General features: G+C 36.6%; 1 protein-coding gene across 16 annotated transcripts in view; it reads left to right on the top strand.

The window, feature by feature from the left end:
- The window catches only part of LOC124362306 (collagen alpha chain CG42342-like), a 535,020-nt gene that overhangs the window by 409,709 nt on the left and 102,614 nt on the right, over positions 1 to 22,697 (top strand). For all 16 annotated transcript variants that reach the window (XM_046816688.1, XM_046816693.1, XM_046816687.1 and 13 more), the window contains one exon: positions 10,746 to 10,781. In XM_046816688.1, the coding sequence (XP_046672644.1) occupies positions 10,746 to 10,781 (36 nt within the window). The remainder of the gene's footprint in view (positions 1 to 10,745; positions 10,782 to 22,697) is intronic.

Genomic DNA, 22,697 nt, shown 5'->3' with positions numbered 1-22,697 from the left:
GGACTTAATTACCATAACGAGGCTATGAATGAGAGAAAGAAAATGCTGTCATTTACATCCACTTGCTGCCTATTGTTTACTGGCAGTCGGTTGGGTATCTTTTGTGTTACTTTTTATTTGAGATATTCTTAACTGTCTAAAGCGTATTATCGCTCAATTATTATCTACAAATTTTAGTGTAAACAAGCTAAATATATAATCAAATTTTAAAACTTAAAACGTTGCTGGAATCTTTGTATATGGAATTAGTATTATTTTATGTATTTAACAGCTCTCTACCTAAATATTTAAATGTATAATTCTATTTGTGTCTAAATATTACAGAGCATTATATACAGTAAAGTAAAAATGTTACGGAGAGATTCTCTTTGACAGACATGACTCGTCTCTATTATACAGATACTGACAGTTGAACTGGCACTTTGAGTGATGACACCCAGCTATCATGATTTACTACTGTCTGTCTGCAAGCTATAGTAGCCTAGCTTACAGCAATAAACATTCTGGTATAATAGCCATTTTGCGATAAATGTTTGTTCCAAAATTATTTTTTGTACAAAGGTTTTTGCTTTCCATTTGATATTTTTTATTTCTTTTAATGATGCATTGACGCCTTATATCGTGTACTGTCACTAATGATGCATTAACATGTGTATTGCATCTAGTGAGTTGTTGACATTTAACGTAGTGTAATTTAGCTAACTAGTTATTGATATTCAACATCATGTTCTGTAGACGTTAACGTGTAGACGTTTTATATCTTGCAATATAGCTAGTAATGTGTAGACACTTAATCTCGTGTACTAAGTAATTAATTATTCACGTATATTATGATGTACTCTTTCTGGTAAGTTATTAACGTGTAATGTAGCTAAGTATGTATTGGACTGTAACATCACGTACTATTTATTGTAAGTAGTCATTGATAATCATGACCTACATCTCATTAGGTATTTTGTATTTGACATTTAACATTCTAATGTCCAACGCATGGTTTTATAGTTCAGTAATTATCAAGTTTCAGTAATTATCAATATAGCCTTGCAACATTGGTATAAGCGTTGAGTTATACCTATGACAAATCAGTAACTTCACAATTATCCGTGTAGTTGTTAACAAAGCTGAAATTTCAACTCTTATAACAGGTTAAACTTAATTAGTAATGAATCCATCGCGTATCAGGAGCCCAGAAATATAACTGGGGTATAAAGCTCTGAATTCACAGGTTGATATATCTTGATGTCACTCCTGGAACAATTGAGATTGCACCCATGTCCTGGGACAGATTGTCGAGATTACAGTTCACAATCTGACAACACTCGATGGTACAATCACACAGTAAACTCACCTCGTCCAATCTTTCTTCTGCTGCACATGTTCTACGAATCGTAAAGTTGCATCTATTCGCAATGGAGTTCGAACAACTTTTACTTGAAACGTTTGGAAATGTATAGTAAAAAAACTCTATGATGGATGATTTTTTTTATTTTGAAATTTCCTTAAAAAATAAACTATTGGCCTCGTTGAAACATTCTAGAACGGGAGTGATCAGTGTATCGTGGCCGGCATCTAAAATACGTGTTGATGAATTTAAACAAGTTATGTTTCTTGCAAGTGGACATCCTAAATACCGCATTTTTTAATCGATGTAATTTGTATGTCATAGAAAATCTGCCTATTGTAATCACCCTCATGATGGAATTTCCGGGAGGCTTATTGCATTTTCCCCGATCATGACTACCATAATCCGAAAGTTTATATACGGACCAGTTTCTTAGCAGTGTTCCAATAATAACAGTTCCGAGAAGGTACTAGAACGCAAAAGTGCTCTGAAATAAAATATTGTCACCGATATTAACCTTGAATTTCCGCTTTTTCTTTTTAGTCTTTAAGGAAATATTACTTAATACTTAATGGAATTTAATTTACTGGATTCTGTTTGTTTACAAATTTGTGTATACTGCTATTGTCTTGTTGCGATCATGGTAAGATCAATGTAAATATATTTGCCAACTCTCGTCCAAGTCCAGTGGAGTGGCATACACCATACTCGAACTCTTTATGTCCATTCCATAGAAATGAACAGTCCGTTTTCCATATATCGTGCGGAAATACAGAGAGGAATGAAAATTTTCAACTCCACGAGTGATAGGCTTCGCTAACGCTCGGCTACTAAGACAATGTATTTACAAATATAGCTAAATTAAGTCTACGTTTTTGCAGAAAAAAAATAATATTCTTATAATAATTTTTAATATTATGGAGTGTTAAGATTATATTGTCATGCCAACATAGAGCGTGATTTAGTATATTAGCACTATCTATGCTCTACAGAACAGAACTAGCTTTACCAAACAAGATTTCTGCCACTTAATCTCCTATGAATAGCCCTCTCATATGAATCAGAGGGCTATTCTCTAGAAAATCAAAGCATTAACACGTGGATTACAATAAGTTAAATGCAAATATGAATAAATATGACAATGTGAATAAATTACGTAAACAGCAGTTTAATAATGAAAAGAACCTAAATAATGAGTAATCGTATTAATTAATCAGCTGACCCTTGGAGTGAAACACCTTCAGCCAACCAAGAACAAGGTACATTGACTAGTTGTAGTACCTTTGTTCGTTTTATTTACCCAGGAGACAAATCATTCAAACGCACGAGGTGCTGAGGGCTGGAGGATTACTTACGTTAGTTCTGAGGTCCGACGCTAGGGGCTGCGCCACTTATCTTTGATTGCTACAGTTCAAATATTTAATATTTGTTTTACCTGAGCCTGTAAGTCCACAGAGGGCAGTCTGAGCATCACTTTTGCGTGCTCAATTTATAGCATCGGATTTGTGTAATTAATGAAATAAAAAGTAGTACCCAACACGCTGGAGAAGATGTAATAAAACATGTTCCGGTCCATATATAAATTAAACGGTCCAGGTGTGGCTTTTTTCCTATACGTTTGGACTGTTCTCAAGTCAATGCATTGGGTTGTGTGGTAAATTATTGCGGAATATATCATGACATTGTGTTCCTAATGAGGATGCAACGGAAATGAAGAGATATATGACTCAATTACAGCCCGTATCCAGTGGAAGTAGCTTACACACAACTCACATGTATGAATTACTAAGAGGAACACGTAGCATGAGCCGCTTATTAAGCGTCGCAGTGCAGTGGCACTAGTTACCTGCTACCCACTACCTACTACCCGTCCGACTTGTATTATTCAGCTAGCTCAGTGATAAAGCTGGGGCATCGCACACTAACTGTGTCAAACTGGGCGAACTTTTACCAAGTGGGGAGGCCATTAAGTGGGGTTCTCGCATGTTAAGTAGTTTCAACAACTATCCTAACCCACACTTTACAAGGGAAATGTCGATATGAGACGTTAATTTCATCTAATTCTGTTTACGTTCTATCGGTTTTAATGTTAGGAGTAGCAGGATTAATACTTTATGTACTTTGTTGTATACAAAACATATTAGGGAAAATACTGTTTTCAGACTCAGCCACACATTTTTCAAGGCTTTAAAGTACGTTTTTCAAAAATATGTGATGCTTTTAGTGAACGGATTTGAGTGAATACTTCGTACGATATCCTTGAATTTCATATAATGTTTGTTTGTCTGCTAATAATCCCAGATCGTTTTTTGCTTTGGCACTTCAGACTTCACTTTAGAAAAACTCAAACCGTTGTATAAATTCGCTTTAAGGATTTTGACTAAATTTTATCTCCTACTAAAATGTTGAACATTTGTTTCAACGTTCTACTTGAAATGTGATATTTTTGTAAAAATACAATTGATAGCTTTGTAATAGACACCACTCGTATATGGGTGGTTTTCTTTTGTTCAATTTGGGAATTTAAATCTAATGGAAAATTATTTTTCAAACGAATCTTATTGTTGAATATTTTACATTTTTAAGTCAGCCAGTTTTATTTCTCAACTAAACATTGATTAAATAAAGTCCGTTTTCTCAAATAGACCACAAAGGATTTTTATAACACTGTCAAAGTAAATATCCATAAGGTGATGTATAAAACAACACAAACTACATCTTCATAAATATTTTGATTTTTAAATAATTAATTTTCTATTTTTGTAATGAAATTGAATTCTGAAGCTGTTAGCAGCACCTGCTTTGTCCGTCCCTTTCGCGTCTGTCACGTTAAGGGAACAGATATGTTCCAAAATCGAACACTGCTTATTTACAATTTATATATTACAATTACCGTATGAACCAGCTCAATCAGTCAAAATATTGGAATGCTTTGTAATATGAGTCACATCCTTCATTCTGAGCGAACCAATACGTGGAAGTATATTAGCTAAAAGGCTTTTAAAGTAGATTTTTTGATAAAGTTTAGATCTAGCCGCAAATAAAACTGGTTATGGCTAAGATAGAAAAATTTATAACTTAATAAGATTAAGGTTTTTTTTTAAAAAAAAACCTGTTGTCTCCTCCATATTTACATAGTAAACCATTCATAGTATCAAAGGTAAATTTAAACCATGTGAATTACCATACCTGTACCTTCAGCCATTTTCCCCTTCATCTGGTTTCAAATCGCCCAAAATTATTACTTTAAGTACTATAATTCGTTGTGGCGTGAAAAATGTTCCATTTCTCTGTAGATAGGGAAGTTATCTTGTTCTGCGATAAATTAGAAAAAAATATTTCACCAGAAACCGATTGTAAAATGAAATGATGCCGGTTATCATCCATCACTCAACACACATTACACATGTACTGTAATTAAACTACATTTTTCTCGGTATAGTTTCTACCGCCCTGCCACAGAAAGAAATATTCACTTACAGTAATACTGTAATTTATAATCCCAGCATGTTTCCGCTAATAATCCCTAAATGGCAAAACCACTGGCCGCCCTCATCTCGCATTAACCGAGTTGTGTTTGCGGATATTCTCTAACTCAATTCCCGCCCAGTCCCAGACCGAGGACGCCCGCCTGCTTTCTCGGGGAATCTCAGTTCCAAAATTGCTTTCACCCGGCTTAACGTGTTCCCCCAGTTTTGCGCGTAATGCAGGTTAACCACGGAGCGAGCTAAACTCACTTTAGCTCCATTTACAGAGCTCGCATTAGCTGTTGGCTCACAGTTACGTTTCACCCTATACCGGTTCCCGCCACTTTCTGCGTACTCATGTTATAGGTTATGTTTCGTGGTTTGATACTGTAATATAATTGAGTTGCTATCCATTTTCTGTCTTTCTTTACCAGTTTTGGTTCACCCTATACCGGTTTCCGCCACTTTCTGCGTACTCATGTTATAGGTTATGTTTCGTGGTGTGATACTGTAATATAATTGAGTTGCTATCCATTTTCTGTCTTTCTTTACCAGTTTTGGTTCACCCTATACCGGTTCCGCCACTTTCTGCGTACTCATGTTATAGGTTATGTTTCGTGGTGTGATACTGTAATATAATTGAGTTGCTATCCATTTTCTGTCTTTCTTTACCAGTTTTCTGGCCGTTTCTGTGAAAATCATTGAATAATGTTGGTAAACATCTTTGTGATTGTTCCTCCTCCATTATTTGGAAGTAAAAACTTGAACTACGAGTACTAGGAATTACCTACGGGTTAATGACCAATCACTCTTTCTCATAATATTTTTAAGTGCATAGAAAGGTTCGAGTCAATATGACTTAAAGTCGAAGTTAGTAAAGGAACAAGACTACGACCTCCTTTGGTTCGAGGCGAACCAATTGCTTCGTTCCATAGGCATTTTAAATCAGGATAAACAAGGTTTGAAAGAAAAGTATCGTTAGTTTTCTTATTTATTCTTAAAAGTAATACTCTTCTAAATGTTTTAGTTTTCATAATAACTAAACTAATTCTCTCCAAATGGAGTGACAAAATTATTATTTTATACGACTTTAATTATACTTAACACTTCACTTATACTTAACAAAAATTCACAATTATGGTCTGATTTACAATATTTTCTTCTATAAAATTTTTAATATGTGTGGTAAAACTCATTACCACAACATTAAAGTATGTATGAAAATAATTGTTCACTATAACCTTATTTATTATCAGCTATATATATTTTTGTTCCTGCATAAAATGTACATTATTCTACATATCTAGATTACTTTACAACACAGTAAAAGTTGCGTTAGTATTGTGGTAATCTTCCATAGTCGCATTGATAAAAAGTATTATTCAGTAAATACTACAAACAATAAACATAAAGTGCGCTATCTATCGGTACATTGCCCCTCGCGGAACACAAACTCCCGTTCTCCTGTAGCCGCCGGCTCCGGATGTTTTATTATCCGCCTTTAATTGCGAACAAGCTGTTCGTCCAGTTAATGGCTAGATTAGATCTTCCACTCAGATTGCTCCCAACAAGCTCTTACCTGCACGTTCCTCTATTTGTCCTTTTTTATTAATCTACCTTTATTGCTTGTACCGTTACTCTATATTGTATTTTGTAATTGAATCACCCTTGTTGGCAGAGTCCACAAGTAGCCAGCCAACTTTGTTATTGATGAACTTCTCTTTTAATTTAAAGTTGATCCTGTAAATACTTTTTCTATCCCAGGAGACTTTTTCTTTTTATGCAAAACATAATTCTTAATTACATTTTCACAGGATTGATCTAGTTTCAAATACATTGAAATGTGTATTGAGTCTACACTGTTTAATGAAAATAACGTAATGTAAGCTTATTCGGTATAATAGAGCTTTACTTTCTCAAGTACGAATCATATGTGTCTGTAAAATTAATTTCAACAAATACCCAAATTTCTAGACGTAATAAGAGGTAAAGAGGATATTATCTTCACCCACGAACGCACAAAACATTCACTAATGCTGAACATTTTACTGATGAAAATTACGCCTACTCAAATGCCCTTGTTATGAATTTTAAAATTCCTGTCCAAAAACTTGAATTTATAGGTAAAATAGTATAATAACAATGAGTCCAATTGCAACTCAAGATCACTTTTCAGAAAATATTTTAGGCTGTGTATATATATATATATATATATATATATATATAAACACTCTATCATAAATTTTAGACATTCTGATAATAAATCGGAAAGAAATATCCAAATTTTTATAAACCAAACATCATTTTTCAGTTGATGTTCAATTAGTTATCAGTCGAGATGTAGGATCAGATGTTATGTTCGGCTGGCATTGCCATACAACAGTTAAACTATCGCCACCAGAAGACAAATTCGCTTTTTGTGTATAGCTTTTGGAAGTTTAGTCAGGGTAGCACAACAAGCCACAACATTTAATGCTGTTTAAAGTCAAATAACAAGACCTTTTGCGTTCAAAAAATCCTGGTTATAACAACCTTGCTAGTTGAGATTCTTGCGTTTGGCCTTGACGTTGACTGTTAATGTCGTGTGACGACATTCCACTGACTGAGGTTTAGGCTCCGGTATGATAAAACTACGTCTCATCCACAGATGTTGGTCGTCTCCATTATGAGATTAATTATGAAAAGCCAGAATCATGGCATTCTTTTACTTTGCTGTTCCCAGACGAAAACTCAGTTTGTTAAATTGCAAATTTTCAGAGGCTAATGTTTTCTTTTTTGCCCTGAAAAACTAGGAAAATTTTAAAATTCGAATATTAAATTTTTAATTCTTTAATGGTAGCGCCGGTTTTGACTAATCTTTTCGTCCACGACATTGATCAAATTTGTGGTCGCGGTTCATCGATATATTCACGTCCGACCTTGAAGGCTCTCTTCAAGTAACGCACTTTGCTGTCACTCAATACAATGGGCCGTGCACTTCAGTTATTGTCGATGAACTTCGGCAACTCAAACGGTGGGATGTTCAGTTGTGTAAATAACATTTTAAACTTGCAACCGTAAACTCACAGCAACAATACGAATTCTGTAATAGATGTGGCGGTGGGTAATACTTAGAATGCGCAGACGCCCTAGCGCGTACTTAGCATCACAGAGTACAAAACCGCAGCGATGGGGTTAACTACATGTATTATAGCTTGACAGTTATACAGTAGTTTAACGCGCAATAAATACCGGACTCGCTGCCCATTCGCTTTCGAGCATTCAATTTACTACAGCGATCCCGACAATACTTTACGAATAACCCTCCTTCCAAACAAGAAATGAGTAATATACGAGTATGTCATTGCCTCGCACAGATGAAAGCCGGTATAAACAACAGCTGTGATGTGCTGAAGCTGCCTGTCATCTTCCTTGAACCGCCACTCTTCATTCCCATGATTATGGCGAGAATTATTACCTTCTTAATGGCCTTAGTTGAGACTTCTGAAGTTATAATGATTACTTTTTTTAAAGTAATTAACAGTAGTGATTGATCTTACACCAGTGGTATATATCCCATTATCTTACTCGTTGGTTTGCGGACGCCTTAGTTTTACTTGTAAGCCGTTAAACTATAAGTGAACACAGCTTTCTCAAGTTTCCAATTATTAATGCTATGAACTCTAATGATCTTGCATTATCAAGTATTTTCTTGTAGCTATGGTAATAACATCGTGAGGATCAGACCGCAACGTTGGCACATAACTGCGCTGTCTGTTTTCTGTTTATTGCATCGTTTAAGTGGTCGCCTTGCATCCGTGAGCGTGCACTCTGCCTGGCCGTGCCGTGGCTGCCAATAAATATAACGACCGTATCTGATCCCTGAGAGTACCCTTTCGTTCATACCTCACTGCCCTTCCGCATGTCCTCGAATATAACGATGAATGGTGATATAGAAAAATAAAAATGCTTAATTTTGTAATTTTGGATCTTAACACTAAGTATTAGATTACAGAATAATTACTAAGAGATTTTAAGATATGACAGTAAATAGTCATATCTCTTAATGATGAAATTGTATCGTTGAAAGACGTCTATGGAATGAACTTAAAAATCAATGTGGGGAATAACACAGATTATGATTGGACCGCAAGTCTAGAGCTTTGTAAGTTTACCCTGTAACTTTTACTGCCACCTACGCAAAATTTATAAACATCACAGTATGACCATCTACGATCAAATTGCTCGTAAAATGTTTAACTATAGCCACAAAATACAACCCTTGCAATTATTAAGACTAGGAAAATCTATATTTTAAATGTCGTAGAACGTTTTAATTATAAGTTTATTGGATTTTAATTCTTTATATGTTTTTATATTTATTGTTATTTATACTCGTATTATGTTATATAGTTAAAAATGTATGAAGATTTAACGAATCTGTATTGACTAAATTTTAGTATAACTGTTAGGTTTTAAAGAATGATAAGGGGATAAAATGCGAGTTAGTATATTTATGCTCCAGAATATTTAATTTTTGATATACGTTAAAATAGCTGTTTGGCACTTTAATTGAAACATACTATTTTTAGCCCAACCGGGCAACATACAATTGAGAAAAACAAATAAAGAGGACATATAAAAATACTCGAATCACTATGAGTTACACAATATATTATAATGTCAAGACATGGGGATAGTAATTAATTTAATACAACATTTAAAATTCATAAAAATATATTTATATAAATCTTTTATTCGTTTACAGGTTCAAAAACGTATCAGATACTAAACAAGCAACAATTTCATAAAAAGAATACAAATATGAAAAGAGTGAAATTGTCTCGTAATCATGTTTATAATTTTACTCATAATTTGTTATAATTTTAGAAATAAATATTTTACCTTATAGTATTTCTTTAAAACAAGATTACAATAATATTGAAATATTACATTGGTGGATTCAGCCCATATGGCTAATAGCTTTGTAAATCTTTTTCTAATGAAGTGTCTTACAGTACATCTTTCTAGCATCTTTTTCTTGTTTGTATCGCATCATCTCCCATAACTAAGGGCACCTGGACTTTTCAGTGTTTTATGTGAATTGCCACATCTCTTGTAGAGACTATTGCAAGATGAACAGCTCAAACAACAACAGCTGCGTGTGCTGCTACTTAGATGGGTGACCGCTGTCTTACTATCCTTGCAAACGACCTATCTGTCCATGAGCATAGACTTACTACCCACCCTTGCAAACGATCTATCTGTCCATGAGCACAGACTTACTATTCTTGCAAAGGACCTTTCTTTCCATGACTACAGACTTTCTACTCTTGTAAATAACCTTACTGTCCAATGAGTAGAGACTACTATCTTCGCGAACGACCTTTCTGTCCATAAATAATGAGTTACTAACCCTGCAAACGACCGTTCTCTCCATGAGTTCAAACTTAATTCCCTTGTACACGACCTTTCTGACCATTAGTAGAGACTTAAAACCCTTGCAAATAGCCTTTCCATCCACCCAGCCACTGGTAGAAGTAAACGATAACCTTAATACCTACTCAAAAATAGTATATAGGAAAAGGGAAGTATCCTTTTGTTGGAATCCTTCCCACCAAAATTCGTATTTAATTTTTAAATATGCAACAATAATGTATATATCCATTATGAATGGTCTATTAGTACCTTATTTTAATAGTATATACAAGTTTTTATTGATAAGGAAAATGTTAAGAGAACACCTGGAAAGAAGACTGTATATAAGCCCCTTCCCCCCTGTAGATTATCAAACCTATCAGCCCTTTATGAGAGACCTTGTCTAGAAATCAAGGGCCGTGGGATAACACTGGGCCAGTTGTCGCGAGGATGTGACCAATTATTGTATTGAAGGGTTCTCCCACACCAATCACCTTACAGTTCGGGCCCTTCTAATCTTGCTTTGTTGTTTGTTTAAGGGTCCGATTGGCTTGGACGGGCCCAAAGGCGATCCTGTAAGTATACATTCTTAATTTCTTAATTTTACGTTTGCTTGGTATCGCATGATAATTTAAGGGGGGGCTATTATAGGGAACGAGGACATCAGAACAATTACTTTTCAATTGTGTTACGACAGTAAGACTGTGGGGATTAACAGTGTTATTTTAATGGGCGGGTTGACAACATGAATAGGGAGTAAAACAAAAAATAAAATGTATTTTACTATGTTTTTTGTATCTAATTTAAACTATTTTATGAATGTTTAAAACTTTAAAGACTTACGTTATAGATGTGTGGCATTCAATCAAATAACAGTATAATGGTGGTACACAAATTCCTGCAGTGTGAAAGTACAAAGGTGTCTGAAAGCGGACGAGAACAGTCATTATTGATCTTTGCTGGCAGTCAGTAATAAATTAATGCTCAAGAAAGAGGGAGGTCCGTTGGTCCGTAAGTAACTTTAAATTGCTCATCATGAAGGAGGAAATTAATTCTTCCCCTTGTCCCAGCCAAATCTTTGACGCCCATAAAAAGACATCTCTGTACTTTCATATTTTAACAGCCTCTTTACTGCCCATAAAGGGGAAGATTTAGTGACCGGCTGGCTTCTGAGTCGAGCACACACATTCTTTCAGCAGTAAACACACGGGGCGCACAAGGCACGGCAGCAATAATGAGTATTGCCACGAATATAACGTTGAGTATTCAGTCATCTCGATATCATTAGGTTGCGCTCCAGTTGAGAGGTTGCTATGCTTATAACGTGGTTATATATTCTTTCAGCAGTAAACACATTAGGCTAACACTTCACAGGAGCAATAATGAGTAATATCAGGAATTTACAGGAATATAACTTAAAGTTCTTAATATGATTAGTTTGCGCTCCTGATATATTCCTCCAGCAATAACCATAATTATTGGTTATTGCTGGAGGAATATATCAGGAGCGCAATACACTAGAATAATCTCATTCATCTCAATATGTGCTCCTAATTAAGAGGTTGCAATGCTTATTACCTGGTGATATATTCCTTCAGCAATAAACACATTAGGCTAACACTTCACAGGAGCAATAATGAGTAATATCAGAAATATATAGAAATATAACTTAAAGATCTTAATATCATTAGTTTGTGATACTAATTAAGAGGTTGCAAAGCTTATTACATGGTGATATATTCCTTCAGTAGTAAACAAATTGGGCTAACACTTCACAGGAGTAATAATTAGTGATATCAGAAATATACAGGAATATAACTTAGGGTTCTCAATATAATTAGTTTGCGCTTGTAGTTGAAAAGGTTCTATGGTTATTTCGTGGTGATATATTCCTTCAGCAATACACCCATTATGCTAATACTTCACGGGAGCAATAATGAGTAATAACAGGAATATTCAGGATTATAACTTAGAATTCTCAATAATCTCAATATTTAGTTTGCACTTCTAGTTGAAAAGTTGCTATGGTTATTGCGTGTTGATATATTCCCTTAGCAATAAACCCATTAGGCTAACACTTCACATGAGCAATAATGAGTAATATCAGGAATGTATAGGAATATAATTTAGAGTTTCCAGTATCATTAGTTTGCGCTCTTAGTGGAGAGGTTGCTGTGCTTATTACGTGGTGATATCTTCCTTCAGCTGTAAACATATGGGGTTCACAAGTCACAGGAGCAGTAATGGGTAATATCAGGAATATATACGAATATAAGTTAGAGTTCCCAATATCATTAGTTTGCGCCCTTAGTGGAGAGGTTGCTATGCTTATTACGTGGTGATGTATTCCTTCAGCAGTAAACACATGGGGCTCACAAGTCACAGGAGCAATAATGGGTAATATCAGGAATATATACGAATATAAGTTAGAGTTCCCAATATCATTAGTTTGCGCCCTTAGTGGAAAGGTTGCTATGCTTATTACGTGGTGATGTATTCCTTCAGCGGTAAACGCATGGGGCTCACAAGTCACAGGAGCAATAATGAGTCAGTGGCACAGTCAAGGATGGGGTTTAGACGAATAACCCCCTCTCCCATAGGTCAGAAATAATTTATGTTTTATGCCTTGAAAATAACTCAATGAGACAAATTTTTGTAACTAATACAGGATCCCCACCCTATAGTGAAAACCATAATACCGTGAATAAGCCATGAATTAAATTTATGATTAAAAAAAACTCCTTTAGATAAGTCGTGAATTTCGTTTACAAATCGTACAAATCTTTTCAACTTTGGCTGTTAATGGACAGTGGACAATATATAGTGCATGCTAAAAGTATTATGCAATCAAGGGGATAAATTGCGAAGTTTTACTGCTGCTGTCGTCTACGTTATCTTACTGGAAATATAGTTTTTGTAAGATGGAAAGAAAGAACTTGTGGATGAAGTCTGTCTGACCGGTACTAAAAAAGTTTGGAAACATTGTATTTTTCACCTCTTTATAACTGCACTACGTGCTCCTGCTGGGAGTTTGTTCCTGTATTTACTATCTGCTGGCGTAGTATCTGAGATGTAAAACCGTCTAGGCTTACACCACCCGAGCATACATTTTAGTAACATAAATTCATGGATAGACGGTTGCTGCACATTGTGCGGCGTTTCCTTTGGATCTGTGTAACCTTTTTACAGTCTTATACTGCACAAACTCTCCCCTATATCCTGTCCGGTCATATCCTCGAACAGGTCAGTGGACTAAGAGGCCGGGTACAACAAGGCTAAAAAGGTGGCCTTTACTTAATTACCGAAATAGAATACTTATTACTTACCGAATTAGATCGACTGGGCCTACAGCATCTCCAAATCTCCAGCGCTTAATACGCGGACACCGTGAGAGGAACTACATAGTGTTGGTCTCGATGGACGTCTCTGTCTCAAAAACGTTGACAGTGCTGACCAGTGCGGAACCAACCTAGGGAGGGGACCTCGATCCAACATCAAAAAAATGCTCATATTTCTATTCTCAAAATTCAAAAATTCAAAATTCAAATCACTCGATTAAAAGTAATTCACCAGAACGCTCAAGTTGCGACTTACAAGTGTACGAATTGGCGCTTTTGTGTGAAGAGCTTAAAACTGATGTGCTGGTTGTCTCGGAGCATGGTTTCAAGCCCGATTCAAATCGATATCTTCAAAATTCAAAATCTTCGACTTGGCAACTATTTTGTCGAATTCTTTTTAAAGGGGGTGGTGTGGCATTTTTGTGAAAAATCGTCAAAAATCGAATCTTTTAATTTTGACAGCAGTTTGGAATTGGATTTGAGGCCGTAGTTTCAAAGTCTCGTCAAACTTTTTGTAAATTAAACGGTTATTGGACTTTACAGGTCTCCAAATGGCTGTGAACATTCTTTTTTGAAAAGTTTGAGCATCTCTTAAATCGTCTTTCTCAAATTCATGTGAATTTGTATTAGTTGGTGATCTTAATATCACATGTAATGACCACACCACCCCCTTACCCAGCGGCTCGCGATGTTCTAAGATCTTGTAACTTAAATTGGTCCGTGGAATACACCGACACGAGTGACCGCGACGTCGAGTACTGCCATCGACAACGTCGCAACATTTCTGACACCACAGTCTCTGTTTAGAATACGGCGGTCTCTGGCCATTTTGCGCAGGAGATAGTGGTTCCATGGATGAAAACTACAAACTCAAAATCAAAATTTCACTAGTTTGTTAATTTTCAAAACATTTGCCATCTTGAACAAACTTTTAAAAAAATGAATCAATTAACAAATACAAAACAAACACACCTATACCAAATCCCCTAATTCTTTATCAACTTTCCGTTTTTTCTCTACTCTCATCTCATCTATAATACCTCCTCACGTGATAATGATCATCGCTCTGACAGAGATAACTATAACATATATATCCAATCGTCCAACTACGTCATTCTTTTCATGTGACCTACCAAATTGTCACATTAAGTCCATCCTGTCATAACATGTTGTCCCCCTGCACCTGGTCAATCTGAGTGAATAGAGCTCCACCAACGTCCAACCTCCCTATCTCCATCAAAGAGAAGACTAGTAAGAATAGCTATTGTTTAACACATTCAATCCTATACGTCCTCGCCAATACTAGCATTGATGGTGACAACCGAATATTCAATATTCCGATGGCACCTCGTACAGTGCACTTACATTCCGTGACATGCCAAGAAGTAGCTGTCTATGCTCTCTCTTTTCTGTACAACTCTCACATGCGCTAGCCTAACGTAGAACGAGTGAAATGATCCGCTTGTGTCTCAATGAGGACTAAAGATCCGATTTCGATGAAGTAGAGTATCCTATATAGTGCCTAGTTATCTTGTCTGCACGTATTGTATAGTAATAGCTCATACACATGAGCACAGGCAATGCGGCAGTCCGTGATGTGTGTCATCGTTCAAGGACTGCCTCTTCTATAGAGACTCCAGTTGATGAGCTCGACACATGTAATGATGATCTCAAGATCCCTCAACACCTCGCATGTAGTGCGTCGGCATCAGTGGATAGTCTGAAACACATGGTACTCTCACGTATTGTTTGTTCATACTGTTACTCTCCGCCTCATCATGCACGTACTCTGAGTAGTTCACCTACCCGAATGAACTCCGCGCTCTAGTTATCTTATTGTGGACGGTAGATGCTGATGGAAGGCGGCTAACAGAACGAACAATAATAAAAGCAAAGCCAGATTTTCCAATTACCAATTGCGGAACACGAACCCCGCGCTCACACTATGGATTGGTTGCAGTAGCACATCCGCGGCTCTCTGCACACCACCTCCTGTAGACACTCAGAGAAGCGCGGCTCCGATCCGTCCCGCACCGCTCGCAGTCGTCCCTCCTCTCACCAGGCGGGCCCCCCTGGACTGATTTCGAAGAGAAGAGAGAAAGAAAAACAGGTGAACGCAAATGTATGGATGTCAGTTTTGGTTACTTTAAACGGTGGCCTCAGGCACTTTATTAGGACCACTCCACAAAACTGGTAAATTCCTCATTCGAATCTGGAACTTTTCCTTCTCTTTTGAAGACAGCCAAAGGTCATCCTCAATTTCAAGAAGGACGATCCCTTACATTCCAAGCAATTATCGGGCCCATATCAATTCTTCCGGTGTTCAGCAAAATTTTGAAAAAAATTTTCTATGTATGACTTTGAATAGCTTTCTAGGGGAAAGATAACAAGCGGATTCTGAATCCAGAGCAATTTGGATTCAGAAAAACAATTCCACAATTGACGCCTGGTGAACAACCTTTTGGAAAATGTTGTCGATGGATTGGAACGGCGCTGTGAGAACATGTGCTTAGCATATTTCTTGACCTGTCCAAGGCATTTGACTGTGTGCATCAATGAGACATGCTGCACCTGCACAGTTGGAGAAAGGTGGCGTTGGGGGACTCCGCAGCTGTGGCTTGCTTCTTACCTAAGGGGAGCGGGTTCATAGAGCGTGGTCGATTTCGAAACGTCACATCTAACAAATCAAAAATGCTCTTGGTGTGGTCCATCAGGGATCTATCCTTGGCCTCTTTTATTCTGGTTTTTTTTGTCAGTAGATTGAACTCGGGGATTCAACATGGGAAAAACTAGTTCATTATGCTGATGACACGGGACTCTCTGTTTTAAAAGCAAACATTGCAAAGAACTGGAAATGAAAACGTTTGTTGAAAGTGAATTCATGTTATTCAATTCTTTTCTGAAATGGACACTGAAAACAAAATCAAACCAAATCAAATTTTGTACATTTCTGCATTCGGCTGGAATACACGTTCGGATGGGTCAGCTGTGATTTGTAGTTAATGTCCTTTAGAGGATAACAATACTATACAAAGTTTTTGGGAATGTCCTTGACAGAGGGCTGACCTGGGACGACACATCGTCCAACATGTGCTAGAGTTTCCGCCAGGTATATATGCCTTGCGCAACATAGCAAAGGTATGTTCCACCAAAGTTTTAAAAATGGCCTACTATGGCCTGCCTTATCCTTCCCACAACTTGCGTATGGAGTAAGACTTGGGGGAGGCTGTGGCCAAAATATGATTGGAACGAGTATTCAGGACTCAAAAAAAAGGCTGTCAGAATCATCAAAAGTGAGTTTTCAGTGTGTCGTGTAGGGAATCTTTTAGGGGAGCTTGGATTTATGATCTTTTTGCCCTGCCTCTACATTTTTGAGGTGATTCACGTACTGCAGATAAAGGTGTACTCTGATCGTGGCAGGGACGTTCACAATATGAAACAAGGAGGCAGGGACAACTATTGAATCTCAGATCACAGACTGGCGTTGTCGGCAAACAATCTACTCCAGAAGTTGGTGTCAAACTGATCAATAGGCTCCTGAAAAAAAAGTATAAAGTTTCCAACAATCAAAATTCATTTTTAAAATCGTCCTAAGACCGCCTACTGGTGTCCTACGAGCGTTTTTACTCTGTCGATGAATTCAGGTTGAGCCGCCCGCTGGGATTTATGAGAGACATAGGTATGAGGTCAGTGAGAATGTGTTTGAGAGTATGTATGAAGATGTAAGTTTGACTGTGTGTGTGAATGTATATATGGAGGTTGCTTAATAACTTTATTAATAAGGGGTTTCTTGGACGTTGCGATGCAATGTTGAATTGTAAAGAAAATGCAATAAAAAGATGATTTGATTTGATTTATCGTTTACACTATCGGTTTTGTTGACAACGGCTGCGCTTAGTAGAAATTCTCTGTAGCTAATAAATCCCGGGGTTATTTATCCTAACCTCTGTTTCGTCACCTCATTTACCATTCGGTCGGCTACTCAGAGTTACCTTGTTTTGAATGTTTATTAAAGAGAATACAATGAAGACATTATGAGTGGGCGCTGCGGCCAACACGGCCCCGCCCATCGCCCCAGGCACGTGGCGCGCCCAGCGGGGCCTAATGGAACCGTGGCATCACTGAGACAGGACGTCTCTTAATTGACAACGGTCCTTGCTATAAAGATAATGCCTCTTAATCCGGTCCAGCGACCGTCGTGGTAATGGAGTCGCTCTCGCCCTCGCCTCCCCATGTGGTCTTGAAAAATGTGTCTATTCAAGATCTCCTGTCTCCCACTTTGTTAAGTGTATATCGTAGATGTAAATTAAATTGAGTCGTGATCAGGAGAGGAATGCCTCGAACGAGGGATACTTGGAGTTGGAGGGTAGAGCCGTTATGAAGCCGAATTCTCGCGTGGAACTGAATCTTTTTGTAAGTGGGCCACCTTTATAGACTAATGTATAATTTATTAGAAGAAAACGTTAAATTGTTAAAAAATGTTTCCTCCCCTATTGTATTGCTCTCATATTCACGGTGCTTCGCCGATGCTCTTAACGTCCTTTGTTGTGGGGCGGATAATGTCTGAAGGATGTGCTGAGCATCACAATCAATGTGACCCACTGAGAAAGATTTTGATGGATTCAATTGGCAGAAAAGAATATAATATCTCTAAGGTCCATAAAATACAAGGATCAAAATCATAATAATTATTATTCAGACATATTTTATAGAATCCGGTTTAAATAAAAGCGTATACAACTTAACTACACGATTAAAGCTACATTTATAACGGTGAAAACTAAATATAACTCGGCCCTCAGCATGAACAATTATCAGGGATGGTAAAAGAGCTTGGTTGAAGAAAAGAACATACTCATTAGATATGTTACTACTGATATGCTATATGCTACTCATTGATGTGAAGCAGATAGGCTGTAATTTTTCTATGGATTGGGAGTATGAAATGAGGGACAAAGTATGGAAGAATTGGGAATACGAGTAAGTTGACAAAGAACAAAAAGATGAGTGAGTGGACAGTCATTTATTGGAGGTAGATTACGATTGAAAAATATGAGAAGAAGGAAGATTCGGAGGCTGTACCACACACTTTTTCATAATAAAGTACTTAGATGTATGATTAAGTTGAGTGGACGTATCGGATAATGTACACAGGATGGAGTCAGAAAGAAGGGACTAGTTTAGAAGGAAGAATTAGAGGAGGAAAAAGGCGTCAACCCAAAAAAAGGTTCATGAAGAGTTAATGATTCGTAACAAAGATTAGTACGACAAAGGTAGAATGTTCAGAGACAAAGTGACCCATTAGACCTTCCCTGTATATGACGTAACAGAGCGTAAGATAACCAATCCTACTGAAGTTAATTTTAAGATGGTTTAGTTGTAAAGCCCTGGGAGCTACTATAGTCAAAAATGTAACATTATTTTAAAATAATGTTGATTTTTATTTGATTTTGATTTTTTTATGTTGTTGAGGCACTATGAAACGCCAGAAATCCTATTACAACCCTCAACAATTTTTAAATCATATTTTCTCCAGTAACTAATCCATGGCATTTTATAAATGTATGATATGTCCAATGGGAATGCCAAATCACTACTATCTTTATTCTGTTAGAAAAGTTCAATTGGACAATTATATTTAGTATATGTATTAACCTGCATGTTTAAATTTGTTATTGTATTTAATGGAAACATAAAAACAAATAATAAATTACACTTAGACATTTTCTATGTTTTTCACAGGCAAGAGGCTAGGCTGAACGCTAATATGTTAAATTTGTATTAATGGCAATAACTTAGCAAGTAGTAAAAGTGACTAAAAAGTTCACTTCTATTTTATAGTCCGGAGCTCCTTCCTTCCCTTTTTATCCATCAAAAACTAAACAAAATGTATCCATACTTTTAGCTCACACTGTATATATATTCTATATTTTTAAAACATATCTTAAACAAAATCCAGAATACATGTTTAGTCAAACGCTCAACTCTCATTTCTCAGCGTACATAATAACCATACTCTATCTAACAATTCAACTTATTTAATAAACAGTGTTATTAGTGTTTCGTGTTAATACAAATGCAACAGGTTTAAAGCGGCAGAATAGTTTTATCAGGCCCCAAGACGGATACAATTTCACACTTGTTGCTCCTGAGCACATCCTGCAGGCTGTAGGGTTACCCGCATCCGGCTCCTTGACGTCTCCAGGTTACTTTAGTTATCTCTCCGGTTCACATCTTCTAAACCTTAATGGCCTTTCTTGTTTACTGTCCTGTTTGATTTCTTTGCTCCACTTCTTGGAGATTCGTTGGATTTCGTTTCTCTGAACTATCCAAATACCAATCGTATTAAATTGTGCACATTTGGATTTATGTGGGAAGTTTTGTCTGTCCGAGTTTTATTCTAAACTTTAATCTTTCTGAGGACGCATCCAGTAAGCATTTCCAATTTTAATGCCGATATATTTTCAAAATTTATGTTCTGTTGATATAACCCATATCATTTTACATTTATCCATGGCCTCGTATGGATTATCCCCAGTGTAATTTTGAGCTTTCACACATCGATTAGACTACTGTGATTAAAAGTTGATTAGATATACTGATAATAAGTAGGCTAATCCTTCCGTTTTACTATACCAAAGGCAGAATTTCTTACCATCATCCGAGAAATTGCTATGGAAAACTAATTATTTAATACATCTTTTATTGATACTATTGTGTTAAATGAGGAAAAGAGGCATAAGGTCATAATTTCGTCTCAAGTAAAGTAACCGTTCTATCAATTTATCAACACATTATCCTGTTTCACTTCATCGTGCCATGAGCAAACTTAACTTCTACAGGGCGCTCTACGCTCTATCTTACGGTTCATTTAATATGATTAGTAATTATGACCAAACTAACTTGTTTTAAATCTTATTCTAAAAATTGATATATTCATCATGTTGAACTGCAGTTTACTTAGTCCTTTAGAAGGTCAAAATACTGAAATATGTGCACCCCTTGATTACGTAACAGTCTAACAGACCCCAGAGAAGTTCACGTCTGGCGGGTTTATACTTTCCCGTGACCTACACTGAGTATAGCATAAACCGATGCGTCACTTACAACTCAATCGATGTCCAGGAGCTGCACACATTAGCACTGAAATTTCTGAACTGAAATTTCGAGAGATCGGGGTAAAATGGTAGGTCTAGTTTAATGCGGAGTGAGTGACTGTTGGAGTGGGTGTACATGACTGAGATTAAACCTTATCTGTCCGTGGTACATGTAACATGGGATCTCGACTGGATGTGGCTATATCTCCCAAATATATCCATCCTGATTATCTACAATAGTCCCTATGGAAACAGTGCAAAAGTCCTTTTAGTTCTAAGTGCAATGAAAGGGTTCTCACCTTCGTGTCTAAGTTGCTTTGGATTTGAATACAATAATAAAGACCAAGTTTTTCTATAACAATAGTTAGGATATCTTAGATAATTATAGAGACATAAAGATTTCTAAAACCTGTTTTCACTGACAGAAATGTTATAAAAAACAAGACAAATAAAGAGAGTTGAGCTTTTGCAACAGACTACTTATTCACTGACCAAATGTTCTGTGTTAAATCCGGTTGATCATTTGTTGACACTGCAGTTTCCATTCCATTACTTGGACACGTGCTCATGTAACTGTACTGGATGTTTTACCTTTACTCTGAGAAAGGACAATCTCTCATCCGGTTCTTGAAAGCACTTAGAAGCAGATTTCAGGACATTACGTTCGACACCGGTATTATATTACATTGCAACGGGAAAGAATTAGGTTGTGGTCCAGATAAATTCGGATTGCAGAGATAAATTGTGGTAAAGTGCAGATACAGATTACAGTACAGCGTGGGGATGATATCCTTTGGAGTCCAGGCCTAAGATTCTAATTTATTATTTTCCATGTATGTCTAAATAATTTGCTTTGAGCAAGAATGATCTTACCAAGTGAAGCGAAAATACACAATGATTTTTATAGCTGCCACAGCTGTGACTTTATATAAAGCAAGCGGTAATGTGACTCAAAGAATTTGTTCAATACCAAACAGATTTTCTATAAGGCGAAATAGCTTGCAAAGAGGAAACGATTTTTTTGTTCACCGATTTTCAGTTTGTAATGTGGGTTTTATACTTAAGAGACTTCCATTTTAGAGAAGTTCAGCATTGAGAACCGTGAAATACTTGCTCATACAAGATGGATATATATGAAAATAGTCCATAGTCAAATCCAAGAAACATCCACAACAGGTTTGCCAAATAAATCTGTTAGAGTGTTGTTGTTCACATGCGATAACAAAGTGAGAAAAGACGTATTTGATTATACTAACTTAAACGAGGATGTTTGGCGGTTTGCCTATCCAGCAATATTAGTGGTCTATCACTGGTCCACTGTATTTATAAAACACAAATTACTAAAACGAAACAACCATTCTTTTTAAGACCCTCGATCACTAAAAGTTGATATTTTTCATGAAATGTGGTCTGCAGGGGAAAGCACTTAATGTTCTACTAGTTGCTCGCGTGAGTTTTTGGTCCATATGTCTCACATATTTGAGGAGGGAAGATTAAAAGTAGAGACATTAACACTATTCACACTGTAACTATCCTCCTTTTACCCATCTTGTTAAATGTATGGACATAATAGTGCATTACGTTGATGCCTTATAACATTCATTCCTACTTAAATTATTGGGTGTGACTTGAATTAAATTCCTGTTTGGAACAATCTGTTGTATACTCGTTTTATTTTTTCAAGTTAATTTTAGTTATTCCTTTTTCGTATGCTTTATGAATCTACGATTTAAAAATATATAGTTCTTATTAAGAAATATGAAACACTCAAAGTTTTTCACAGCCCTTAAAATTATTCTACTTGCATCACCTACTTGAAGACTGTATACTAGTGATAGAAAGTTTATTTTGATGCCGCTATGTCCTGACACCCATCTGCCCGGCACAGGCCCTGGTTGTTCACTTGTAGTAGACCCGCTAACTCACCAGCCCATCTGCCATCTGTACAAACATCAACACAGCTGATCGACGTTACGGCTACTTAATAAAAACACCACCACCATCTGATACGATGATTGGGCCGGGAATAATCGTGATGACGAGCTCTCCCTTTGTT

Source organism: Homalodisca vitripennis, chromosome 5, assembly GCF_021130785.1.
Source record: "Homalodisca vitripennis isolate AUS2020 chromosome 5, UT_GWSS_2.1, whole genome shotgun sequence".
Taxonomy (NCBI): domain Eukaryota; kingdom Metazoa; phylum Arthropoda; class Insecta; order Hemiptera; family Cicadellidae; genus Homalodisca; species Homalodisca vitripennis.
The sequence above is the reverse complement of the archived record's forward strand: the minus strand, read 5'-3'. Positions and strand labels throughout refer to the sequence as shown.